The sequence below is a fragment of the Tinamus guttatus genome, unplaced genomic scaffold (genome assembly GCF_059628265.1).
Source record: "Tinamus guttatus ecotype Peru unplaced genomic scaffold, ASM5962826v1 Tinamus_guttatus_pri_ptg000314l, whole genome shotgun sequence".
In the NCBI taxonomy this organism is placed as follows: domain Eukaryota; kingdom Metazoa; phylum Chordata; class Aves; order Tinamiformes; family Tinamidae; genus Tinamus; species Tinamus guttatus.
In genome coordinates this window covers 6561199-6589150 of record NW_028288848.1, presented here as the reverse complement: position 1 = coordinate 6589150, position 27952 = coordinate 6561199, and the positions used below count along the sequence as shown (strand labels likewise).

General features: G+C 48.0%; 1 protein-coding gene across 1 annotated transcript; it reads left to right on the top strand.

The window, feature by feature from the left end:
• The first annotated feature begins 143 nt into the window (after nt 1–143).
• On the top strand, nt 144–6342 carry FGF8 (fibroblast growth factor 8). Its single transcript, XM_010226333.2, has 4 exons — nt 144–176; nt 2121–2301; nt 5219–5325; nt 6046–6342. The coding sequence occupies exons 1-4, from the start codon at nt 144–146 to the stop codon at nt 6331–6333; spliced, it is 609 nt and encodes a 202-aa protein (XP_010224635.2). The 3' UTR covers nt 6334–6342.
• Nucleotides 6343–27952: the final 21610 nt, after the last annotated feature.

Here is a 27952-nt window from a genome sequence, read left to right as displayed (position 1 = left end):
CCCCGCAGCGAGCGGCGCCGCGATGGATCCCTGCTCCTCGCTGCTCAGCTACGTGTGAGTACCGGCAGCCCCGGCCCCGCCGCCCGGCCCGCAGCCCCCGCCTCACGCCTCTCTCCCGCTTTCTCTCCCCCGCCGCCAGGTTAATGCACTTGTTCGTCCTGTGCCTGCAAGCCCAGGTAAGTGCCCGTGCGCCCCTTGGGGAGGGGGGCGCCCCCAAAGCTGCCGGTCGGGGCTCAGCAGGGAGAGAGGGAGGAAGAGCAGGAGGAGGAGGATGAACAGATTAAAACACAGGAGACAAAAGTCGCCCGGCTGCAGAAGCCCGAGGCGGAGGGAGCAGCCCGGGCTGCGCCGCAGCGAGTACCGCGCTGCTACGCGGCGGCAGAGGGCTGTTTTTAAGCGGTTTTTAGGATTTTGCCACCCCTCCTGTGGACCATGCCTCTTGTCTGGGGTTGTTTTCCGACATAGCCTTGTTCAAAAAGTAAAGTGGAATTAAAAAGAAAAACCAAAGTGGAGGGCGAAAAAAAATAACCTTCCTTAGTTTAAAAAAAAAAAAAAGTGTAAATTTTGATCCATCCTAAAACGGACAGACTTTAGCATCGCTCGTTTGTATCGCCAGAGACAGAAGTGTCACAAATAGATTAAACAGCCGGGCAGAGCTTTTGCAACACCCGCATACCAGCAGGCACGCGTCGCCGGGAGCGGTGCGCTCCAAGCTGGGGTGAAGCCCCCTTCCCCAGAGATCACAGGTGCAGGAGCTTTGTTTGAAATGCCCCTAAGGGAGGGGGTCCTTTCTTCACGCCCCCCCCCTTTTTTCCTTAAAACTAAAATAGAAAACGTGGGGGAAAAAAAAAAAAAAGAATTTCCAGCCCAAAAGCAAAGGCAGTGAAGAGCAGTTGTGTAAAAACATAGCTGTAATATTTTGGAGCATGAGATGGAGCCCAAATAGCAGCATGGCTAATGACCTCTCCTCCACATGGTACCCTCATCAGAGCCGCGGAGAGAATCCCGCTGCATTATCCAAAAACCGTCTATAGGAAACACACATGCACACACGGAGCGAGAGGGAGGGAGTGAGCGAGAGATGACATTGTCAAGGGGAGATATCTATATAAAGTCGGCTTTGGGAGAGCAGTGGCTTTAGCTTTTTTTTTTCTTTCTTTCTTTCTTTTCTTTTTTTTCTGTTGTTGTTGAAGACGGAGCAAATCTCCCCATTTGACGTGGGGGTGGCGGGGGGTAGTCCCAGCCTTCTGATGTTGAAAGGAGCTATCTCCTAACATTTGCTCAGAATACGTCTTTATAAATGTCAGGGAGAAGCGAAACTTTCCAGACTTAAAAGAGGCAGTTGAGATGAGTTGAAAAGACTCCTGTGCAAGCGCGCGAGCCAGGGCTGAGTGTGCGTGTGGCGGGGGAGAGGAGCTCTGGCTGGTCGTGAAAATCGCTTAAAGCGCGTGGTCCCGAGCGCCGGGGCAGCAGACGCGGCTCTGGAAGCGATGGGCGCTGCTGCTCCAGGGCTAACGGGTTTGGAGCGCTGGGGCAGCCCTCACCGCAGCACCGGCCAGCTGGCTGCGAGTGACGGGGTATAACTGCGTGTGCAGCGTGTTAGTGTCCCCAGCTTGTCCTGCCACTGAACACTCAGCCCAGGGCACCTTTTCCTTCTCTTGCACCTTTCAGCTTAACCTTCTCTGCTAGCCCTGTATTTGGGAGAGCACTGGAAAGTGGGATGCCTAGAAGGAAATAAGGAACCTGGAGAAAGGGAGGCTGGGCAGGCGCCTGGGGAGCAGCGCCTGCTTCGGGGGGAAGGCACAGGCACGTTTTCCCTGGCTCCCCTCCAGAGCCCAGCCTCGGTTCCCATCCCTCCAGCCCCGGCCGGGACCGGGGCGTCACCTGCTCTGCTGCGGGCACGGCTCCGGGCCGGGCTCCGGTTCCCGTCTCCCGTTGATCCATGCCCCATTTCCTCGGGAGGCGCTGCTGGCGCGGTGCGGAGCACGCAGCGAGCCCGGCTCTCTCAGCCCGTTGCCCCGTGAAACGCGGCCGGAGGTCGGCGATCTTCGCTCAGCCCATTCGCCCCTCTGAGGAGTAGGGATGGTAATGGTGTGTTGTATATTTTCTAATTTCCTAAGGTAACTGTTCAGTCCCCACCTAATTTTACACAGCATGTGAGGGAGCAGAGCCTGGTGACGGATCAGCTCAGCCGGCGGCTCGTCCGTACCTACCAGCTGTACAGCCGGACCAGTGGGAAACATGTGCAGATCTTGGACAACAAGAAAATCAATGCGATGGCAGAGGATGGGGATGTGCATGGTAAGGACGTGTGGTGAAGCGGGGGCACGGGGAGGCGATTGCTGCGCAGCAATTGATGATTTCTGTCCTGTTGCTTAGCCAGAAATCGTTAAAATGATTTGGGCTTGCGAAGGAGAGTGCAGGGGTCTGTGGCAGCGGGGTTGGCAGTGAGGGACCGGTGCCCATGGGATGGGCTCCAGCCACATCTCCCTTCGCAGCCGTGTCTGCACCTGCCATGGGGCGCGCAGGGATGGTGCGGGGTGAGCGGCGCGGGGCTGGAGCCTTGCGGGTTGAGGGCAGGGAAAGCAAAGTTTAAAACCCCGAACAGAGTCCCGTGTCTCCCCACTCTGAACAGATGACCTGCTGCTTTGAACTCCCCCTTTTCCCCTGGTGCCTGAACGAGGAGCCCCAAGGAGCGCTTTCCTGGCACCCCAGCGTTGCCCGTGAGCGGCACCCCCTTGCCAAACTCCCAGCAGCGGCACGCCACATCCCTGCACTTCTCATCCTCACCTTAATGACACATTCGGGCGGTCAAACGCCAGCCGCGGTCAGCGGCCCCGGTGCCCCCGCAGCCCGGGCCCGCCTGGTCCTGAGCAGGACATACCCGTGTGCCTCAGGATCGTGGCTGTTTTCCTTTGGTATTAGCTGCAATTTCCCTTTCTTGCTTGGGGAGATTAGTAGAAACACTTTTCTTCCTTCCTCTCTTTTTATTTTTATTTTTTTATTTTATTATTTTTTTCTTTGGATGAAAAATTTTTAATGAATCTCAAAAGTTCAAGAGGAGCCTAAATTCCACATATACCATATTCATGTACTTGTATATATATCATATTTATATGTATATAAAACATTATATATAAGATTAATCTTCCAACTGAATTATTCTTATCCTTGAGCAACTCTGGATTGAAAGGGCTTTAGCTAATTTCCCAAGTGAAACCATTAAAAAAACCCGTCTTGTTTTAGACCTGTAATGCCTGGATTTTAAAAGGCAGTTAGTGCATATTTAAATAACGACTAGGTTTAAATAAGGCCAGGAGGAGGGGACTTGTGGTGCCTTGAAAAACTCTATTAAAATGTAATAAAAAGGGCTAAGCGTTTGGAGGAACGGGGAGGCGAACGAAGGTTGATCTAAAGCAGAAAGCGAACAAGCAGTTTTTCAGATGTAAAGTTTTAAAAGAGTTGCAAGTCTGTAAATGTTAAAATAGAGGTTCAGGATTGTTCTATATGAATCTCCAGGGAGGCCCCCATGTCTGGAAGAACTATTAAAACGCTTCTTACTTTCACCTTTTTTAACATTTCCTGAATACTTTCTCCTCTTCGCAGTCCAGTTGGGGGATCAAGTGTGTCTCGCTGCATTTTTTCAGCGTTTACGTAGCCACTTTCCCTTCAAATTTTTAGCATGAAACATAATTTTAGTGGGATAAATCTGTTGCTTAAGTGAAAGGATAGAGTTGAAAATGTTAACTTCCCCCCCAAAACAGAAAAAAAAAAAAAAAGGACTCCCCTAAAATGGTATTTGAAATCCCCTTTTTGGGAAGGGGGGAAGGCCCCCCCCTTCGCCAAGACCTTCATTCCTTTTTTTTTTTTTTTTTTTTTAATTCTTTTTCCTCTTTCTTTTTTGATCTAATTTTTGGGAGCGGGCATGTAAAAAGGGGCTGATTTATTCTTGTGAATGACCCCTTTCCCCACGCTGACGTTTTTACAGCCAACTTAACATCGAGCCCGGCGTCCACGGTTATCTGTCTTAATTGTCAATATGTGATTGACTTTCTTTTTCTCTTCATCCCAAGCAGCGGCCGGCACAGCCGGACTCGCTCCTCTTGAGCTGCAGCGCAAACCAAAAGCAGCTCTAATCCGGATTAAACCTCTCCCTGGGCCTGTGCCGCCTCTCCTTGGAGGTGTCTTAATATGGATTGTTTACTTATTTATTTTCCCCCATGGCTTTGTGCATTTTTCCTGTGCGTGGGGCCGGTGGAATCTGGGATTTCACGGTGCCAGCGGCAGGTTGTCGTGGTCTGCAGTGCTGCTGTCGCAGCCCCGGCAGGCGGGCAGGCGGGCGATCCCGGCCGTAAATCACAGCCGCCCTTTGAGAACGGGGAGCAAGGGGCGTCTTTAGAGCGGGGTTTTGTGCTCTCCGCTCCGGCGGGCTCCCCTGCTCGCTCCCTGCCTCCCTCCTGCTCGCTCCAGCTCTAGGCAAGAAAAATCAATGTTCCTCAAACCTTTTACTGTCACCCCAATCAATCCCCCCCACCTTCCCCAATAACCGGGGGTCTCGGTGCTCTGCTTGTGGGCAGACACAGCTCTGTTCACTGTTTTTGGGGACCGGTGGCATGGAGGCCAAAATATTCCCGATTTTCTGGGCTCCGCAGTGTAGCCCTTCAGCTTCCCAAGCAGGCAGTGCCGTCCTGAGCCAGGCTTTTTCCAGGCTTCCTGATGTGAGGAACCGTCTCTGGGGATGAGGTTGCCCTGTGCCATCCTCCTGCCCCTTGGGACCACAGGTTCCGGGGCTCGGGTTCCTCGGGAGGAGGCTGGGGACGGAAGGTGACAGGTCTATTTATAGGCAGCCCATCGATCCAGCGATTTGCATAGCTCCTTCGGAAGTAGATCGATGCCTCCATTAAAAAACTGAGACCAAATCAATACGCCCTCTCGGCGTGCGCAAAGGTGAAAGGCATTAAGAGAGTGGCCGTACCCTTCATGCCTCCTCTGCCGGCCACAAAGTCACCGCTGTTCCTGGGGACACGGTGGTGGAGAAGAGGGGACTGGACTGGCACCTGGTGCTAAATCTGGAACACAAGGCTGTTGAGGCCCATTTCCCTCCTTGCTCAGCATGTGCCCTTGGGGAGGGCGCTGACACCAGTGCTGCTCAGGTGCCCATCCCCACCGGAGCCACCCTGACCTCTCCTTTCTCCTTCCTCCCCGCTGCTCCTGGCAGCCAAGCTCATCGTGGAGACGGACACCTTCGGGAGCCGCGTGCGCATCAAGGGTGCTGCGACCGGCTTCTACATCTGCATGAACAAGAAAGGGAAGCTGATCGGCAAGGTAGGCTGGAGGGGCACGCCGGGAAGCGCCGCGTGGGCATGGGGGGGCCGGTGCGATCCCGCGCGGCCGCCCAGGCACTGCGGGGAAGGCGGGGGAGCGGGTGCTGTGTGGGGCGCATTCCTCCTATCTCCCTGGACAAATAGGCGGATTGCTCCGCCATTCTCCCCGATTACATGGTACAAGCAGCAGGAATGTTAAGATACTCTATGGGGCCGGGCCTTGGCGGGCACCTGTTAGTCACGCTCCCTCTGAGCTGTGGCACTCCCATCCCTGTGGGCAATTTCCAGCAAGATTTGCCATTGTGAGTGTTGTTTCAAGGCCACTATGCATCCGTCCCTGATCCCACATAACTAGGATGTTTTAGGTACCTTGGCCATCTCGGCATCTGCAGGCAGCAATTTGTCATCCCTATGGATCCTGCATCCCCTTGACTCCCCTCCTGCATCAAGGGTGGCTGGGTTGCCACAGGCGTAGAGAGAGTTTGTTGGTGGGGCGACCCAATCTGTGTTTCGGGACCACTAGGACAGGCAGAGTCTCACAGTGGGCACAACAGGAATTGCCTGGCAGCAAGCAGGGATGGCTCCCAGGGCATGGTATGAGGATGGTAGCTTTGAAGGAAAAACTAAATTTGGGTCAATTCTGTCCTGCTGGGAAGCTGGTGCAGAAGCACCAACCCACCAGTCCTAGCCATGCTGACCTGTCTCTCCTCACCCTGTTCAGAGCAACGGCAAAGGCAAGGACTGCGTCTTCACGGAGATTGTCCTGGAGAACAACTACACGGCGCTGCAGAACGCCAAGTATGAGGGCTGGTACATGGCGTTCACGCGCAAGGGCCGCCCGCGCAAGGGCTCCAAGACGCGGCAGCACCAGCGCGAGGTGCATTTCATGAAGCGCCTGCCCAAGGGCCACCAGACCACCGAGCCCCACCGGCGCTTCGAGTTCCTCAACTACCCTTTCAACCGGAGGAGTAAAAGGACTAGAAACTCCAAGGCGGGCCCGGGCCCTTGATGTGCCCACGCTGGAGGACTCTCCAGGAGCTTGGAGCATGCGTAGAGACTTTCCTACGCGGTTCTTAAAGGAAGGGAGGGAGGGGGGAAAAAAAAAGTTACCTGCTCTAGTCATTGATAACTTTGAGGGTTTGTTTTTGTTTTTACAAAAAAAAAAGGAGGAAAAAAAGGGAGGAAAAAAAAGAAAAAGGAAAAGAGAGGCTCTATTTTTGTATTCCAGCTTTAAAAGAAATGAAATGTTCAAAGACACGTGAAGGCGGGGGGAATCTCCTTCACTTAGAAATGTTCTAGTCTGTTTGGGGGTCGTGTTTTTTGTTTTGTATTTTTGTAGCTCTAGGGGAAGGGAGAAGAAAAAAAATCACTGTTTAAAACAAACAAGAAAAAAAAAAAAAAGAAAAATCTTATACAAATAAGAGAGCAGTGCCCACACGTAGAGGAACCGAATTACTGCTTGCCAGAGAAGATGGAGAGGTTGGCACCCAAGGGCAGGGTGCCCATCTGGAGGGGACTGAGAACTCCTGGGTCCTTCTCCCAGACACCGTGGGCACCTGCCGATTGCCTGGTCCCCATGGATCCACTGAATGTTTCCCCTCCTCTAAGGCACCTATTTCTTGAGCTGGAAACTCCAGTTGGTTGCTGGAAGCTTCTTGAATTCTTCAGAAGATGCTGTTGAAGATGCTTCCCACTTTTTTTTTTTTTTTTTTCTCCTCAGGAGAGGACAGGGTGGTGGACGCCCCAGAGAAAGCCCTGTATTGACTTGGTACCTCTTACCCACAAGGGCACCCTTGCCATTTTTTTAAAGCTACTAAGGTGAGGCAGTAGGTGATGACCGCACTGGAGCGGACTGGTTGCTGGTGTCATGTTTTATTTATTTTTTCTTCATTTTTTTTCCATGTGGAAAATGTGAAATCTACCAAAACTTTTTTTTTTTTTTTTAATCACAAGAAAATTTTCATCCTTCATTTTAAAAAGAAAAAAAGTCAAAATTTACTTTGTAGATATTCAGGGTACTTTTTCTTTCTTTCTTTCTTTTTTTTTTTTTTTTTTTTTTCCCTCTCCATAATACTCAGTTCATGACTGACACCTCAGTTTTTAACTGTCTCAGGTTTGCTCTCCAAGAAATGTTGCCTGCCTTCCTCCTAGGAAAGGGGTCATTTTCTTTAAAGACTTCTGCATTGACAGAAGCCTAGTTTTGTATTTTACCAAAAAAAAAAAAAAAAAAAAAAAAGGAAACATCAAGTCTTCTGCATGCAGATGCCCAGCCAGCCTGGCTCTGGAAGTGCTGCCCTGGACCTGCCCCTCTCTGCAGGGTTAAAGTCAGTTGCTGTTCTGAAGTGGGAGGGCAGACACAGACACTGGATATTAGCCAGGGCTGGAGGGACTTTTCATCCAAACTTTCGGATTGTTTGTTTTCTATTTGTTTTCTTGAGGGTTTTTTTTTTTGGTTGTGTACAAATTTAATATTAAATGAATGAAATATTTATTTAATATGTGCATTAAAACTTTGTATTAGTCTCTGTAAACCTGCCTGCTTTCCAGGGATGGCAAGGCTGAAGGATGGAGAGGTGCAGGATGGGGCCTGGGTGGGAAGAGGTGGGATGCCCTAGGACTGCAGGCCCAGCTGGCTCTGGTCCGAATAATGTATTTTATGCATTTTCCTTGCAGTGAAATCTCCCTTTAATGGGTGGACCCCCTCTCCCTACCCTTTGGTGGTCATCTCTTTCCAGGCTGAGCTGGGACAGACTGTAACAGAGCCAAAACATCGATCTAGGCCAGGAGTTTAAATACCAGAGGGGATTTTCCTCCCCACAAATGCTGATTCCTCTACGCTAGAGGAGGTTTTTCTGGAGCCTCTGAGACTGTGTAAACCAAACCAGGATCCTCTGATGCTGGGTCTTACCTGAGGAACCTGCGGTGAGAGTTTTCCTCCCTTTTCAGCACAGGGATCTTGTTGTCCCCTTTCTGGGTCAGCCAACTGTTGGTCCCCTGAGTGATGCTGGGGCAGAGCAGGCATGTTGTGTTGTTAGCCAGGTATGGAAGGATGCACAGACAGAATTGCTGAAGATGTTAGGGGAAAAAGGATGAATAGAAGTGGAGCAGGCTCCGGGGCAGAGAGTCTCACCAGCCCCACTGGCACTGTCACCGTTGTGGTGTGTCTGTGGCCCAGGCTGATGTGCAGGCAGGGGCCCATCTCAGGCAGGACCTGAGTTCAAGCCATTCCCAGGGTGATGCTGAAGGACATGTTCCATGCATGCCATGATCTGGGCTGATCTGACACTACGTATTCCTTAATTTTGAGAAGGAAACCCCAGGAGCTGACTTCTAGGCCTTGCAGATGTCCTGGGGCAGCTGTGGGTGATGCTCACACCACAGCACGGCTCTGCTAAGGTGGAGGGTGCTTGCCTGGCTGTCCTTTGAGGCACCCATGGGCTGGAGAAGCCTGGCGCCAATGGCCCTGGGCAAGCCCGTGCTGGAGTCTCCAGGCTGCAGGGAATAAAAGTGAATGGCTCCTGGCCCTTCCCAGCTCAGAGATGGTGTTTGATTGTCCTTAATGGGTGCTTTGTGTTCATTAATTTGTCTAATTGCTTTTCCTAATGGCTCCATGAAGCCTGGCTGGATGGGTGCTGAGCTGCTGTCCTAGCTATGGTTGGTAGGACTGACTCCACACGGGTCAGCAGACATCCCTGTCCTCAGGGGTGCTCAGCCCCAGGCCAGGCTGGTCTCCTGCCCCGGGAGCACCAGGCAGCCCTTGGGCCACCAGCATCTCAGGCTGGGAGGACATGAGAGCTCAAGTCCAGGGCCAGACACTGCGCGTGTCCTCATCGCTGAGCTGCACCATGTGCTGACCACTGGCTTGGCCAGCCTTGGCTCTGGTAAGTCTCTCCCATGGCTAATTAGCGTCTCTTCGTTAGAAAGCTTGTGGGCTGCCATGCTGCCCAGGAGTGCTGCGGTTTGGGCCTCTGTTTATTGCTGGAATCTCTCTAGCCCCAGCTTCCAGCCAGCAACTGCTGTTTTGCCTTTGCTTGGAAGATGAAAGAACCTACTGCTACTTAGTTAATGAGTAAGTGAATTAATTAATGGCTCCTCATACCCTGCACTGATATTGCTGGGTCCCTGGCCTGGCTGGCACCCCTCGTGGTGGCCTGAGTCCTGCAGGGTGCATGTGCACCAGTGCTGGAGCTCCCGCCACCCCTACAGAGATGGGGACAACCTCAGGTGTTTCTGGTTGTTCCCCCAGGCATGCCTGCCCACCGGATGAACGAATGGAGCCGAGCATCGGCTCTGACCAGTGCCAGGGACCTGGAGATGCTTCCTGCCTCCTTCCTCACTAGGAGATGTGTGTGTGCAGACCAAGCTTAAAAATCCCGTCTTAAAATGCCTGAAAGCAGTAGGGCCATAGGGCACTGGGCAAAGGCTGGACTCTGCAAAGCAGTGGGAGAGGAGGCTTTGGAGGTAGACATTTCCTCCCCTTACCTCATGCTTTTAACATGGGTGTTTTGGGGAGAAGCTCCTGCTCCTGAGCAGTGGGAGGCAGGAGGAACTGCCCAGCTTCCCAGATATCCCCTCCAGAAGTCTTTGGCATTGGGGGAGCCAGTAGAGTGACAGGGATGCAACTGGAACTAGCAAATTCCTCATGACAGGGAAGCGCTCATCCCTCCTGCCTCCTTTCAAAGTGTCACCCCACAGTCCCCTTGCTGTCACCAGCTACCAACTGCTCAGAGAGATCTGGTAGATGAAGGAGGAGACACAGCTTCCTCGTCTGCTTGTCCCTGGGTGACTGCATGGTCCTGAGCTTCAAAGAGCAGTGCATGCACTTTCCTGGACATGCAGGACTTGGAGAAAACTGAGTCCCAGACTTCTGGGGACACAGTTTCTACTCCCATCTCTTCCCTTAAGAAATCAGCCCTGTTGGTCTTCACTGCGACCAGCCCACAGGGACTCTCCCACCAGGTCTGCTCGGGGAAGGTGCCTGAGGAGCAGGGTGGGCTGCCCAGTGCCATAACGGGGCTGGGGCTCGACAGGGCCCCTTGGGCCTGCCCTGGCTCGGGAAGAAGGATCGGGGTGTTTGTTTATTGCATGAGGCTCAGCTTTCAAACATCTCCCTGCCATCCCCATCCCCCTCCTTTAATTAATTCTGGGTAAGAAGTCCTGGCTTTATTGTGCCACCGAGCTGAGGGCTCCCTGTGGGAAAAGTCACACCTTCTGAACAGCTTCTGATACCATGCAAATGAAGGACAAGTCCAGGAAACGCTTTCATCTCGGACCTGTCCAGCCCCCTGCCCATTAATTACACACATTTCATTTGTGTGAGAGCAATTCCTCTTGGGGAGGGGGCGGGGGATGGCTGCAGCTTGTAGAGCATCTTGGCTACACTCTGTAAAGATCCTCCTTGGAAGGAAGTTTATAGCCAGAACCAGGGATGCTCAGGGGCTTGGTGGGGGGATCTCATATTTCTGCTTTCACACAGCCAGTCCAGATCAAACTGGCTCATTCCATGGGACATCAGGTCTCATTCTGCTGATGGAGAGGGCTCAGCACCCTGCTTGATGCCAGCAGGGCCCTGGCCATGGTCCTTGTCTCATCCACAGTTGCTCAAGTGCCAGGGGAGCATCCTGGAGGGAGGTGCAAAATGGACCAGGAATGAGCTCAGTGCTTTCTTCTCCCAAGAAACAACTGTCCAGGCATGAGAAGGGTATTTTTGGGTAGAGTGGCTACCAAGTGAGCCCCATATAGTGAAACATCTTTTGGAAATGCATGGGTTGTGACACAGGTTCATGCTGGGGCGGGGTGCCGGGCCTTCTTGGCCACACAGGTACCAGCATTAATTCTCCTTTTGAGTTTTTCTCTCTCTGTGCTTGTCTCATTTTCATGCAGCCCCTCTGAATCCAGGGGTCCCCAGCTCGGCTGCAGCTGAAGGCACCTCCAGGCTGACTCCAGTTTGCCTGTGGCAGATGAGGAATGTCTGGTCTTAGCTCCTGGAGAAGGCCCAATGTGGAGATGTGGAGTGTGGTAAGTTTTCACAGCCTGTTTCCTGGCCATGATAATAACACTTAGCACTTCTGTAGCACCTGGGTGCTCCAAGCACCTACACATCTGCTCCTCATTACCACTCTGCCTTCTATTTGCAGTGTTGCTGCCCTCTGCCCATACATACCTCCAGCAGTAAGGGTTTACCCTAGAGATGGGGGATAACCCCACAACTTTCCTTTGGAGTTGCCTTCAGGGTAGAGGCCTATAGATCTATGGCTGTATTTTGCTCTGGAGTTGGTTGTTTGGGGAGACCACTACAGGCTTTCCTACAGAGGACCCTCCATGGCCAGGTTAGTTTCATTTTTGGGTGAGGAGGTGTATTATCTTCTAGTGTGTTAACCTATATGCCTGATGGCACATCTGCTCGTATCTGATGGATATGAGGCTGTGTGGGGAAGGACTCCATTAGCTGTGCCCAGGAACTGCTTGCTCTGCTAAGTCTGTGCTTCCCTTCACCATGGGCTGGAAATGGGATGCTGAGGCTAGGGAGAATCTTACCAGTTCAGCAGGGTCTGATCCACATGGAGCAGGAGAAACCTGGCCTGGCTCTTGTGTGATTTAATTTGCAATCCAGCAGCACATTGCGCTGGCTGGGATCTTTTCTTTAAGGGGCTGGTCAGACAGTGAACAGCAGCCCTTGCTACCCAGGCCTGCTATTTTGCATGGTTGGTTGTAGCAGATGACACAGGTCAACCTGACTGCCCTTATGGGTCTGGTTGCTAAAATAGCACAGGCAAGTCCATGGATGGATTTTTGAAGGAGGACTGGCAGAAGATCCTGTGAGTGTTCATGACAAACACGGGCAGGAAAAAAAAATGTGTCCATTTACAGTGGCCCCCATAAAAACCCTAAATATGCAGGAGTAGCTGAATGCAGGATGACAAGGCCTAGCCTGTGCATTTATAGGAGAGGTTCTGTCCGCAACACGTGAGATGGACCTCAAGCACCAGCTTTAATTGTGTGAATGGGCCCCAGGACATGGCCACGCTCCCCGTCACCCCCATGAGAAGCAGCGGCCCAGCTGGGAGCCAGCCCTTTGGTAATGGCCTGCGAATTTCCCGGGGCTCCGTTAATTGCTGCCTGGCTGCTAGTTACAACTTGGAGTCAATAGCGGGGAGTGTTGGCCTCCGCAAAACAACCCCTTGAAATCAGTTGTTATCCCAATTAACAACCAGTTTGGCTTCAGTTCAGGCTGTTAACCATCAAACAGCTAACTGTTGGTAATGATTGATTTCTCAGCAGTTGTGGTTGCAGTGGAGGAGCCAACCTGCTTCATAAAATGCCATTAAAACCAAGACTTTGCCAATGCAACTGGTTCAGACAAGCGTTAGAGCCTGCTGTCGCACACAGACCGTCAGAGCAGACAAGGAAGTGGCCAGGATTTCTCATTAAAGCATAGGCCAGCAGGGTGTATTAGGATGGACTGGTGGCTAATGGGACAGTGCTGCCACCAACCATGTTCTAAGTAGGTAGCAACCACTTATGTCTGTGAAGCACAGTGGCTTTCAAGGCACTTCATGATTGGAAATTGCTCCATGTTCATCTATCTTCCACAGTTTCTGTCCCAATCAGTGGATCTGCAAGGCTTAGTTTGTCCAGGTTAAATGCTTCCAAAAACCAGCCAGACAATTTCCATCTGCCCAGCCCAGTGGGACTTGCACATGGAGAGCAGTTCCTAGCAGTACTTGCAATCTCTAAATGCTTCTAGAGCAGCCTGATGTTTTGGCCTGTGTCTGCTTGTGAGCAGTACAGACTCATGTGCAGAGGTGAATATCCATACTAAAATAACAGAATGTTCTTCAAGTCCCTGGGAAGGCCGAAACCTTGGGTCTCAGGTAAGAATTAATTTAAGATATCGGTCAGATCTTAATCCATTTCCCTGCTTGCCCAGCTCCACTGTTTCAGGTTGGTTCTGCGCTGTGCGCTGGCGGCTTGGTTCTAACACATCGCTGATGCTACATCAAGGGATTTGGTGGGATGTTTTTTCCCCGTGATCAAAGTGGCCGATTCAAGCTGCAGCATGTATGGGGAGGAGGGAGACAGCCACCTGTTGTGGAAATACTTTGAAAATGCAGCGGACTCGTTGCAGAGGTGGAAGTCTGTTGACCTTGTGAAATGTACACTCAGACAGCGCAGGGTAGCAGAGCGGCACGGGGCTGGGAGTGAGAGCTGCACTGTAAAATGCTACGTTCCTCATGGATCTGGAGCAGAGAGCCATCAGGTATCCCTGCTCCTGCCAGGGCACTGGATCCTCAGCTCTGTTTTGGAAGCTGGGTCCTGATGTCTTTTAGTGGGACACAGGTACTCAGCTCCAGTGTTGATGTTTTGAAGATTTCCTCCCCACCCTCCCAAGTCTTTTCCAGGTGTGGATCATGTCCCCCACAGTGCCATGTCTTTTCAATTCTTTCATGGGAGACATCACAGTACAGGATTCCCATCACTCTGCACCCAGCACAGTGTGTATGGGTGTTTTTTTTTTTTTTTTTTTTTTTTTTTTTTTTGGTAACTACCTGTACTACATATTCCTTGCACAAATAGGACAAAAATGCTTATTTTATCATGTCTCTACTAAAAGTAGTGTTATCCTCTGCCTGGCCTCCCCACGTGCTGGGAAGTGCATGAGCAGGGAGCTCCTGCAGCCTGGAAATTGATCGGGATTTCTCCTTTTCTATTGTTGGAGAACTAGATCCTCAGAGATGGGAGGGAAAAATAAGAACCTTGGAGTAAGCAGAAGACCTGAGAATCCAGCCTCACAGCCCCTCAGGCCTATGAGCAAATGCTCTATCTGCAGCTTGTGTGTTCAACTGTTTGGGCTGAATACAGCAATCCTGACCAGTGCATCTTCTGTGTTTCTCTCTTGCTAAGTACATCCTTCCAGGGGATGGTGATGAGTTCCTCTCATCTGCTGGAACTGGATGAGATTTGCCTGCTCGGTTCTTTTCTGTAAAACGGAGAAGGTCAGTTATAAACAGAAAAGGTTGGTTTTGCTGGGGGCTTTTTTTAGACGTTGAAAATGCTCTATCATCAGGAGTCTGGCTTTGCTTTCAGCAGCCGAGGCAGCTGAGACAAACTCTCAGCAGAGAATTCAGCAAGAGAAGCAGCACAAACTTCCCAGGGTTGTTTTCTAGCCCTGCATCCTCATTTCTCCTCCTGACCCGTGTCACAGCAACCAACATTTTTTTGGGGCTCTGCTCAGACACAGAATAAGCCCTGAGGGCCTTATAATAACAGATAAAAAGAAGTGGCAAAACCTATTTGAGCGAAGAAGAGGGAAACCAAGGTGCAGAAAGGTTAAGATCAAAAGTGGCAGAGCTGAGAATTGGTTGAATCCATCTACAAGAGACCGAAAAAAAGGCATGGAAGTGATCCAATGAGGGAAGCAACAGACACACACACACACACACACACACATATATATATATATATATATACACATGCACACCAATAATTGGAACTGTAAATGAAGTACAAACCCACAAAACTGATTTCTTTCTAAATCTCACCTCTGATTTCCTGAATCTGAGCCTGGGTGAAGGTTGGACTCTCTCCCAGATCCTGACTATAAGGAACCTACTTTCATACTTGAACAGGTTTTAAGGCCAAGGGACAATTCTGACTGTTGAGTCTAGTCTTCTGCAAAACAAGAGACTCTCACTCTGACTTCTGGTGATGGAGCCTGACATTGGCTTGGCTGCGCCCAGGGTCTTGGGGAACAAATAATGCAGTGACCACCCATGGGCATAATCTCACCCTGTTTGGGGCAGATGTTTTCTGAAAGGTGCTCACAGGGATTTTGCAAAGTGACTGAAACTGCCTGTGGAGCTGTAACCTGAATTCAGCTGGGCTGTTACCACCCCAGTCTATTCTGAGGGACAAAGGCAGGGATGGTCCCTGCAGGAGGTGGACATTTACAATCTCCTGTCCATTGCCACCTGTGACTTGGGCAAAGGCTGTAGCACGTCTCTAAGCACTTTTTATAAAGACTAGTGAATTTCTGAGACTGACTGTTGTCCAAAAGGACTTAATCTTTGCTCACTCAGGTAGCAGTGGGAAAGTCTGAGATTGTTTTACTCAGTTACAGTGGGGTAAATCCATAGTCATTCTTTTCACTTCAGTAGCATCACCCTGGATTAGTTCAGATTGGAGTGGAGTTGTTTTGATCTACTTGGCCATTCAGGACATGTTTGCAAATGTCCTCCTGTACTAAACCACCGCATGGATAGCAAAGACCATATAGGTTTTCATCTAGCCAAAGTTTTTGGCAGAATCAGTGTTTTGAAGGGTTGATCTCCATCCTTAGATGTTGTTCTAAAGCACTTCCCTAGGAGTGACCAAAGGATGGAGGGGGCATGAGTGGGTTGGGAGAGGAAAGGAAGGTGTCATGGAAGCCATGAATCACCAGGGTACAATTGCTGCTTGTGGCAATAGGTGAAGCACCTGTGAGGACCTGATTGCCCTGCTATTGCATCCTCCACGAGTTAACAGGAAAATCTCTCCTGTAAATCCTTTCTGGATGGCGAAAGGGCATCCTCATCCCCTTACCAAAGTCCGGGGTGGGGAACAGGATGGGATAGGAGAGAGGTGGCTGCTGACATGCGCTGAGGGCCCGTAGCCTGTGTTTGGGGCCAGCAAAGTGTCCGCACTTCACTGCCACTCAGACTGATCATTGCGCGGAGCCGAGGGTTTCACCACCTCCCCCGGCAGAGCCGCGCGCTCGCCTTGCACTTGACACCGGCGCAGGGGGATTACTTGCTCTTGATGGCTGTCCCTGGCAAAGCAGCTGCCTGTCCTCCATGAACGCTCCCCTTCGGCCTCTTGGGAGAAGGAGATTTACTGTTCCCTGAGCGAGGCTGAACGTCAGGGCCCAACTGGAACCATGGGGCAGTGCTGAGTTTGGCTTGGGTGTGCAATGCAGCCAGCCTGTCTGAACATCAGAGAAGATGAAAAATGTCCCTATCGGGAAGACAAAAGTCACAGCTGAGATTTTTCTTACAAGGCTCCGTGAGCCCGGATTTTGGATGAAGCTTCATCTGTGACTTGGGACCCCCTTGTACATGGCGCTGCTTTTGCATTAGCTACCTATGAAGTAGGTAGCTGAGAAGGAAGTGAGCAAAGTGACAAAATGCGGAACTGGTAAGGGAAGCAAAGAACTGGATAAGTCCCCGGAAACTCAGAGGAGATAGAGGATCATTCTCTGTCAATCAGCCATGCTCACCTGCGGTGAAGAGAAGGAAGGTGTGGGTCTGACCCTGATGATCTCTAAAATATGTTCCATAGGAATGAATGTCCATGGAGAGAAAACAAAATCGAGCACTTCATGGCATGGTGAGCCTGGCCAGACCCTGTCCTGCTGCTGTGGCCCAGAGGAGGTCCAATGACTTATCCAGGGAGATGCCCAGCACCAAGATCAGAATCTGCTCTGTGGTCTGGGAGGCATCACAGGTACTGTGCACTCAGGACGTCGATACTCATGCTGATTTTCTTATTCCTGGTTGCTATCCATGTGGGAAAGCTCCGAATATGTTGACTTATTTCTAGGTGCACTCCCTTGCTGGTTTTATCCCGAACATGCATATGATGTATGCATATGCATCCATAGGATACAGCTCCTATAGCAATTACTTGAAGCAGCTTTAGACCAGCCACCCAGGTCAAGGGTGCCAACTGGGGCACAGAGTGTGGGGAGGGGAGAGTCACTAATGCACTACGGAGGGCGCATCCCCCAAAACCTTTCTGTAGAGCCACTTGTTTTGATTTAATACAGTTATTCCTACAGAGGTAGAAACTTTGAAGCCATTTACTGTTTTATATATTTTTATATATATATAATGTATATACATATATTTAGTAACATGCATATCCTTTCCCATCAAAGCAATGGATTTATACCTCTTGTTACAACATATGCAGAGCAGTGTCAGCTTTAATCTATAGGACTAAGCAGGTATACATGCAGGGTGAATGCCAGGACAGCTCTTCGGACTTAACTGCTATTTGAGTCCCTGAATTACTGGAGAGAGCTGTCACTGCTGTCATGGAAGGCAACAGGTCTCCTTGAATTATTTGGACTGTACTGAGCTGCTAGGGAAGAGGCAAACTCTCCTTGAAACTAGAGCATCCAACTCACTCTGTTTAACCTCAGAAGTGAGTGTCGCTGCAGGAAACCCTGAAGTGAGCGCTGAAGGCAGCAGGTTCACTGAGGAAATGCATTAATTCAGTGTACACTGCAGTTTTTGTCTGAAAAAAATGTTGATGCAGTAACATTCTTCCTAGTAACTAAGGGTGGATTAAAGGTCATACAGATAATGCAGCATGCTGAATTCATAGGCAGCAGACAGGGAGAGTCCTTGACCCAGTGAGAATGCCTCGAAAAGTGTCTTCATTGCAGCTTTGTCTGGTCTTCTCAATAAGAAATCGGCCAGTGTCCATTTCTCTTCTAGACCATTTCACTCCTATCTGGAGCTTTCTCTCTTAAGATTTAACCCATGTTTCCCTTTGTTTCATTTATTCTATCAGTCTCCGTTAATGTAGCTCTGCCATATTAATTTTTGCTCAGGGTGTTACATCTCTGCATGCTGGAAATGCTTGGCTAGCAGGTCTACACATGAGCCTTTCTCCATCCTTTGCAAGATGCAGGGCAGCAGCTTAGCATTGTGCTAGAGAAGCAGGGAAACATCTTCCAGTTGTGACACAGAGACGGCTACGCACATCCACCCTCCAAGAGCAGCTTTCCAGGCACACAGCTGAGCTGGGAAGAGATGGTTTCCCTAGGCTGGTGGAAATTCTGCAGACAGGTAAAGTTCATACTTAAAAAAAAAAAAAAAAAGTCTTGTATTCTTGCATGGTAGAGAACAGGCCTGATGCAGGAGTTTTTTAACAGATTGTTCTCAGCGGATTAAATCCAAACCCAGCACACTGATCAGGGTATAACCTGTGTCCCTGCAAGCAGACATCCGCCAGGATATCGGCTCATGGCATGGAACAAATCATGGAGCACCTGGGCTCCTCCTGCCTCCCTCTCCTTCCCCCCACCCCGGTGTAAAAGGGAGATGATGCCAGATTTCTTCACAGGTCACTGAAAGTTTAGCACAAGTTTCCCAGTGGTTTTGGAACATGCAGTGAGGCTGCTCTAGCACAGAGTATTACTGTTTATTCTGCCTTCCTCATCCAGTGGAGAAAAACACAAGGTTCATGGTAACATTTATTGAAATATCACCGAAAAAAGCCAAAAGCCTAGCAGTGAAATAACCTGGTTCTGCAGATGGACCCCCAGTATTTTGTGCTCTGTCCCAGCAGAGGGAGCCCGAGTTTATTAACAAATCCCGATGCCAGAGATGGTCGCTATCAAGGTGGTACCAAACCCCAGGCAGGTTGCGCGGTGGAGGAAGGTTGCATGGCAAAGGAGGCCTCCTGCAGCAGGTGAAGGATGTTCCTGGAGGGACCGAGCTATGATGCTGAAAGCAGGGCTGTGTTCCCAAGGCAGGGGTCTCTGGGAAGCAAGCTCATGGTTTGCCAGGAGGTCCTACAAGCTCAAGGTTTGCCGGGAGGTTCTGCAAGTAACTCTGCGCCCTGGAACACTCTGAACATGCTGAGAGAGGGATGGTTTGTGAGCATAGAGGATGTACTTATTGCATGGGAGTTGAGAAATGCACTGGGAGATGCAGCGGAGCCATGGCTAGGATGGATGTGTTGAATTTAATTTGCTTTATTTACTTCCTCCATGGCAGTAACCTGTGTGCCTGCATTCACAGCAGGCCAGATGGTTTTAATCTTGCCCATTTTATCAGTTCTGCCCCCATAGGGTTCAAAAACCCTCATTCCTGCAGTGACAAATCCTTTGCTGTTTTTGGTACCTCGCTCCTGAGTCCGACCCCGTTCTGGCTCCTGGGCAGCACTCCCTAACCCCCATGAACACAAGACTGGCCATGGCCCAGCTCTTTAAACATAATGGGAGCCTTTTCAGACTTTTCCCTGGATTTTGGAGGCTTTGGGTAGGGCAAGAAGATGGGAACAGTTTTCATGACTACCATTCTTGGAGCTCACAGGAGTAACTTGAGCTTCTTCCACAGATATTGCGAGAGGAAATGTCTCCCAAGGACTTGGACGTGTCTTGGCTGTGTGATCCTTCTCACAGCAAGCAGTCATGTGGATACCATGACCTTGCTTGTAGGTACAGGCCTGCTTGGGAGAGAAAAGGCTGTGCCAGTGAAACATGGGAAGATAACTGATCATTTTAGGTCAAATCTAAAGACCATTTAAATCAGCACTCATTACTCTTTAGTCATCTAAAAGGAGTCACTTGTTTTGGAAGATGAATAACGAATTGGGACATTTCAGGGCAAAGGAATAAAAAGGCAAACAACGTGGGTTGTGCCCCGCAGAAAGCAGCAGATGGATATTTTCTGAGACAACTTTTGAAAGGAAGGTTAAATTTCTTCAAGATAAGGAAAGCTCCAGCGAACTGGAATGCATCAGTGCACCCCTCCCCAGCTCGTCCTACGATAACAGCTGTTGTGCTGGAAACCTAATGCTGATGAAAGAGTTAAAGGCTGGTTGATGGGCAATATCGGTGACACACCTCTGAATTGAGCATACTCCTGGAGTGAGACTGCGGACTGGTGTTACTCAATGAATAGAGGCCACTCCAAGGGAGTTTTTCCTTGAATAGAATGGGGTCAGGGAGCCGCTTTGGGGAACAATGGTTGCCACCGGCTAGCTGAATTTCTTACAATCACACACCATACCCCCTGATCAAATAGCTCCTTTGTCAGCCTGATATAAAAACATGTCATACAATGATGATCTGGAAGAATGACATGAGCTGGCCTTTCAAAGAGATCAGAAGGGCTTGTTTTGCACAAAAAGAGCCCCCATCAGAGTCAAGACGGGGAGGAAAAAAAAATGGAGAATGAAAGGGGGTGAATGGAAACAAACAGCAATAACAACAACAACAGAAAAGAGGGCAAGTTGGAAACTTGGGTCTGGCTCGTTTCACAGCGTCCCGTGGCCGCAGCGGCGCAGCACGGTCGAGTTGAGGCAGTTTCGGCATGGCCGTGGCTGCCGGATTGCGCTGCCATTGGGTCCCCATTGTCATTCTGCACTGGGACAGAAGAAATTGCTGGATGGGAAAAGGTCACTTGGCCCAACGAACCATCTCCCCCCTCCCTGAAAGTGTCTCAACGCCATCTCTCTGCTTTCTTTCTTGCTGTGGTTGTCTCCTCTGTCTTCCTAACACAATGTTTGTCTGCTGCCTTTATGGTCCCGTACAAAGTTCAGCTCGCTCAGATGTCTGTTCTTGTCCGCCTGCTCATAAGAGCTGGGAAATGTCTCCGTGATGCCCAAATCTCTTTTTTATCTCTATTTTTGTTGTTGTTTCTTGGAGAGTATGTCTTATTTTTGACCCCCTTCCTGGGATTTTTAGGGACATGATTGAGTTTTGTTTCAGGGAAAGAGTTTTCTCCCCTAAGGAGGTTTTAAGATGTGCAGGGAAGTGGATTCGTCTTGGCTACTGCCAGGGGAACAGCATTCTTGCAGCATCTACCATAAGAATCCCAAGAGATGGCATTTATGCACAATCATGACAACTTTTGTAAGCTAGAAAACTCTACAGACCTGGAAAAAGGCAACTGGAGATGGCAAGTCATTTCAGCACCTGAAAGTGTTTGAAACAGCCCATATTCAGGCTGAAAGCTTGTGATTTATATATATATATGTGTGTGTGTGTGTGTGTGTGTGTGTGTATACACACATGTATATATATATGTAAAGTCAGACTATTTGAAAGCAATTGTGGTGTATGAGATGTTGAGAGTAGACTACCAGCAATGACAGTATGCTAAGGCTTGGCCCCATGTTCTAGTTCTTTTAATTTTTGTTCTTTAAATGATAATATTGTTTTCCCGAAAAAGGTGTGGTGGGGGGGAATCAGTTCAAAAGCTTCTAGAAGACCATTATATTTGTATGATTAAGCATTGTAAATGAGGAGGTTCTACAGTTAGAGAGAATCTCAACTCCCGCCACTTGTATTTATGCTCTAAAACAAAAGCCTATGATCATTTATTATTCCTTCTTTGTACAGTGTTTTATTTGTCCTTTTTCTGCAATTTTGTGTAGAAACTTTTGTTCTGCCCTATACTCAGCATTTATTCATTTATAGGAAAAGTATGTGGTAAGCTGTATTTACACAATATGCTATTTATTAAATACAGGGAATATTTATAAATACACACACGTGCTGATGATACATAACAAATGAAATTGTTGCTGAGCAGAATGCCTCAGCCCTTCAATTCCTTTACCTAAAAGGCTGCATTGCACAAAATTAGGGTCATAATTAATCACCTCCTCTCCTGAAACATAGCTCTGAAAAGCTGTGCAGCTGGTTGAAAATAATTAGACAATATTCTGCTGCCAAAACAAAGCTACGTAGGAGACACTGGTTACAAATCTTCAACAGTTTAAGTTACTAGGCAATTAGCAGATGCTACTTGTATATCTGAAGTGGTAGAGGAAAAATGTCTGTGTTGTGCTGCTCTTTGTGAAATAATTTGGGATTATATTGTTGAAGCTCATATCGCAGCAAAAGAGTACAAAATGCAGGTGGTTTGCAGCATGTGCAATGTTAAGAGTCTGGAGCTAGACACTGAGAACAGTACTTAGGCACCTAAATAAAATGAGATTTCCAGTGGTGTAGAGTACCCAGCAGTTTTGCTTGAATTTCACAGAGTTTGAGCAGCCAGGAGCAAACAGACAGCTGTCTTTTAGCTTATCAATCTGGAAGGCAGGTTTTAGTGCAATGACCTGTATTTGGGCTTGCTCCAGCCTCCAGCTGGAAACTGCAGGCAGCACAGAAGGTGACAAACCACTTCTTAAATGGGATGTCCCTCAGGGACTGGGTGACAGATGACATGACCTGAACTGAATGCCTTTTAAGTGGCGAGTGGGTTTCTACAGTGCTGGTTTTGTGCTATCCATCCAAAAAGCAGATCGGGATTGCCCACCTGAGAGACCCTCTATGGCCAGCTGGAGCTAAGTGGGGCTGCCTGAGCAGAAGCTCTCGGCACGCCGTTACCTGTGGGCTGGGCTTTGCAAGGCGCTCCTGGGGTTGACTGGGAGACTGCTGCTGTCCCAGGGCAGGCTACAAAATCCCTACTGGGACTCAGGCCCGCTGAGTGCGGTGGAAACTCACAACTTTGCAACACTTTCGTTTTTCTCAGTTCGACTCTTTCGTGGTGATGCGGTCGTTTGGCTTTCACCAGCCATTCCTGTTTTGTGGTGTTCTTGGCTATTTTTTTTTCTTTGTTAGGGAAGTTCTGGATAAGTCAGATGGCTAATTTTTCTATTGTCTTTGGATGGCACTCTATTTTGGAATAAAGTAACATGATTCCATTTAAGTGCAATGAAATGATGTTTGTGGCAACCTCGCATCCACTCTGAGATGTTGGGCATGTCAAGGGTAGAAAAGGTTATGGTAAGGACACCAACTGCACAATTAACAAGGTTAGGAGATATAGAAGCCAGGCTGCACACACACCTGTCCCTTAGTCTAAAAGTGGCACTACCAAAATTTAGAAGTGGCACTATCAAGTATCTATCTCAGAGTCAACGTGGTTGTTTCCACATCACTTTTGCCTTCTTTGGCCTCCTGGCTCTGCTGTGCTGGACCTCGCCTGTTCAAATTTCTAATGAACCTTCTTGTATTCTACTCTGGTTCTTACTTTGCAGTTATAACCTTGATATTGGGAGCAAGCCTGGAAAATATCAGAGTGAAAACTGAAACTTCTAAAAGGTAGGAGCAAATAAAAACCAGAGGATATTAATACACCAGCAGCTGGACTTCAGCTTTAATAATGTATATTTTTTTAGAGCAAGAAGTGATTCAGATCAGACACAGGTATTTGTGTGTTTCTGTTAAATCATGCCTCTTGCCAATAATGCAACAGAGGATGGCATACTATATTAAAATATTAATTACTAAGCTCTCAACTTGTGTGATGACGGGTCTACTAAAGATCCTTAAAATGGATATGTGAGAATTGATCAAAGATTCTGTGGATTGTTACCACTGCTCACAAGGCATTTCAAACCAAAGGAAAACCTGACTCTCATGAAAAGGATACTGTGTTTTTACAAGCAATAAAAAACTACTGGTCACTCGATTGCTATGGGGATGGATATAGCTAAACTCAGCTTTCTTACGGCAGAGAGTACGATCTAAGAGAAAAAACAACAAAAAAAAGACAGGGAGGGAGAGAGAGAGAGAAGGAGCTGAATTGATTTCAGTCTGTTCAGGTCTAGCTGGAAAACACAATGCAGCGAAACGGTCTCTTAGTCGGCAAGCTTCTTTTCCTAGGTTTTTCCCATGGTTTGAAGTGGAGAGGGAGGGATGGTATTAGAAAAAGTGTGTGCGTGTGAGAGAGAGAGATGAGGCTGTAGGAAAGGCAGAGAGATGAGAGACATCGTTTCGAAGGGTGCAAAATAGTCCATTCCTTCTGGCGAGGGGGAAACTTTGATGTCCGTGTCTCTGATTTTAAAGTGGCAGTGTCAGGTTCAGGCGGAAAGGCCTTGGTATTTGAATCTTTGTCTGTGCTTGTGCTCGGGACTCTGTCTGTGCACACACCTGCGCTGCCAAACACCTGCCGGGACGGCCACTGCGCAAATGGGCCTCGCGCTCCAGAGCGAGCACCGGGAAATAATAACACACAGGTAGATGTCTTTGCCGATTCCTTGTGCAGAGGTTTGTGCTGAAGAAGCACATTTGTGTGTTTGTTTGTGTGAAGGGAGATAAGCATCAGCAAAAGCACCATCAGCCTCCCCGTGCCCCCTTTCTCAAAAAGGTGTTTTTTTCCTGCTGTTACTAATGCAGTGGCAAGGCTCACGGTCACCAAGCAGGTAAAGCTGGGCTATAATCTAGAGAAGCATCGTGATTAGCCAGTCATCATAAAACAGTAAATTCAGTTTCAAGAGATGCAAATGAGGTTTGGAAATCAGAAGCTCTTTTTCCTTTGGACAGATTTGCAGGCCTGGCTTTCTCAGCCTGGCTGCTCTGTCTGTCGAGCTGCATTTCAATATAATGCTACTAATAACTCAGGCATGTTGAGTATGATGAGTTCATTGCAAGCCTAGAAGAAAAGAGAAAGAATAAGACCAAATTTACCACTTATGGCACACAAATATTTCTAGTATAGTTGATCCAGAGTGCAAGTGGCTTTTTCTCCTTTCCTCCCTTCCAAGAGCAGATTTGTGCTCCAAGATTTGCATTCCAAGATTTGCGCTTGCAGTGGAGCTGTGAGAGCTCTTGCTTCGCTGTGCAGCAAGCTAATCTTTCTGGAATTGTCACCCAAAATTCCTAAGAGGCACTAACATGCTGCAAAAGCAGAAAACAGATTGGAGAATTACTGAGTGTTATTATTGAGTGTTGAAGATCAAGCCAGTGTTAAGTGTTGCTGTGATGGTCTTGGGACTGTGAAGTCTGGGTTTCTGGCAAGAATAGAGGCATATGTGCATGGGGTGGTTTGTGGGTCCTGATGAGAGGCAGACAATTAATCAGTTTATGTTCAATTGACAGATATCCTTTATTGGAGGGAGAGATTTTGACTTGAGCCTTTGGAATGTCAGCATTTTCCTTCCCAATACTCATTTTCTATTTAAATAGATGGAGTGAAAGGCCTATTTTCATGGCAGGTGGGCTGAAGAACGGGGGTTTTAATGACTCTTTATTCTTGGTTTTATAATCTGACACGCTGTACGCACATGTGTTTGTCACAGAACTGTGTGAGGTGCCCACCTCCCATCCATGCATTGTCCAGCAGATGTTAAAGCCATCAAGTGTGTTTGCTTCTAGTCCCAAAGGAAAACATTCTCTATTTTGGGATGTGGGATTTTTTTTTTTAAAGTGAACTAAACAAACAAACAAAAAATAGCTTTGGAGAGGTAGGTCTTGCATGATCATAAGAAACTCGTGTAAATGAGGATCTAAGGCTTGTTCCTTGACCCATAAACAGGGGTAGTAATTAGTTGTTCCTGCAGTTTGTTGCTGTCGCAAAGGCCGAGGTTAAGGCTGAAGCCTATTTAAAACTCACATGCATTAGCAATATGGGATACCTAAACACACACTTACTGCAGTGATGGATCATCAGTTACTACTTATAATAATACCCGAGAGTCTGTAGTCTCAGCAGAGGTCATGTCACATGAGGTACCATAGCAGTACCTCAAGTAGAAGACACAGTACTTTGTCCCAAGGAATTTTCATCTGTAGGCACCCAAACTTGCGAATGAATCTGCTAGGTGGGACTTTATGCACATGCGGTAGCCTACTGCAGGGTGAGATCCCATAGATGGATAACTTACTCTAAACGTTCTCTACCTGCTGACTATCTGTATGTGCTTCACTAATAAGACACCCCTCAAATGCTCTCATCTCACTCTCAAGCCCTATGTCCTAGAGAAGGCTGGAGTTGAGAGGAGAATTCACCTCACGACTTGGCTGCGCTAAAAATCTTAATAGAGAGTTCAGCAATTTGAAGTTTTAGTAAAAAGGGAAGACAGAATTAACCAGTAAGAAGCTGTAAGTGTGAGCCTCCTAAAAGAAACAAAAGTCTACAGTACAAGAAAGGACTACTAGTGAAAAAGGACTACTTCCCTCTGCTATAGGGGAAGAAAGATGAAGCAAGCCTCGAATTCTCATAACTATGAGTGTGAATTGGAGCTGGTGCAGGTAATTAGGTTCTGCCTTGGTTGCCTGGTCAAGGCAGATCCCAGACTGGCAGCATTACTAGGCTCGCTCATTTTCCATACTATCACCTTATAAGTGAAGCTTCATGTTTGAGAGCAGGGAATCCTCTAGAGCCAAGGATCCCCCTGTGCCCACAAGCCCAGGATGAGTTAGGGCGTTGTGAGACTTGTTCATGGAAGGCCGGGGCGTAGCCATGTAGGTGAAAGGCAGATGTAGGGTAAAATGAGTAAAATGACTACTGCTGCTCTGAGGATACTCTTATTGTTGCTTTCTAAGCGCACCAAAAAGTTTTGGAACGACCTGTGGAATTAATGAAAACTGAGCCGAAAATCTCTCAAAACAACTTTGTAAGTCTTGGTCTTCCTCTCAGAGAAGCCGGTGGGAATTTGAATGTTTAGTTCCTCAGCCTCTGGGTATAAAAGGAAAAAGCCCCTAAAATATCTTCATAGGTAGTCCCTATAAAAGCACAAGATTCAAAAGCATTCCTTCAGGAGATCAAGGACGGTCCAGCCTTTGAAGCCTGGAGGATTGGGAAATTTAAAGATCTTTGTGGCAATCATATTGTGCCATTAGAAATCTACCATTTGGAATTGTAAAGTGTTTAAAAGGAATGATTCCAAATTCCACAGCTGTCTGGTGAGTGACAACTTGATGTGGCCTGGGGGGAAGGAAGAAGGTCATTGTTGAGAAAACAGTTAAAATGAACATTTTCTGAACAGATGCTTTAGATAATACTTTGATAAATGAGGTTAAAAACACATAAAATCATGTGGATGACTTCCAGAAAATAACAGATTAGCAAAATAAACAAGACTCAAAATCCAAAGCCAAGGGATAGGTGTAGGGCCAGTACTTAGCAAGTAATAGATGATCGCTCAAAGTAAAATGAACAATAAACAGAGTCTAAACCAACAAGATGAGACAATTCTGCTGGCTATGGAAAGTGATACATTTTTATTATACTGCAATTTTCCAAAGAAGAGAGCTTCCAGAACCTGGGCTATTAGTTTTGTTACACTAAAATATTTGCAAATCTTTTTTTTTTTTTTTAGTACTTTTAAATTCTTTTTTCTTAAACCATTTAAGCAGCTCAGCAGCTGATCAAAATACAAAACCACTGCATATGCCTAGTAAGTAGAGAACGAAAGCAATCCCCTTAATTTACTATCTTTCTCAGCTGAGTATAGCAAGAAGACTAAGCAAGCAGCATCACTGATGACATACTGATTTATGAAATCGTTTATTTTCAGAATATTTGGTGTAATTATGAATAAAGGTCCTGATCCTGTGACTGCTGAGAACCTTGTGGGAAGGGCTGCTGGCTGGATGCCCTCCGTTTTCATCAAAAACGCTTTGCAGATGTGGCCTGATGGCCCTTACTTTTAAGGGAATTTTTTTTTTGTCCTTCCACAGAACTCATACCAAATATCTTCTAATTCTGATTCCTTCTGGCACACCTTCTACGGGTAAAAAAAAAGGGGGGAGGGGGAATTTACCCCCAAATCAGCATAACCTTTCAATTTTATCCTCTTTAATCCTCTGATAATTTTTGTGCTTCTCCTGCAGAAAAGCAATTTTGCTAATCACCTTTGTGCCAATCCCTGCATTCCTGACAATAGTGCGAACAGCTTCCATCAAAGTCTTTGATGTGGGAAAGACACACACGCACGCACACACATAATCTGAAAACAATTCAGCTCCTTGGTTCTCAAGGGCGAGCACTCTGCTTTAATAGAGTGCAAGTTCCGTGGAGGTTTCTAATCCTTTCTGCCAAACAGAGGGGACACAGTCAGGTAGCACACCTTATTCAGAAGTTAAAATAACATGTTACTTGCTCTCAGAGAAAATCAAA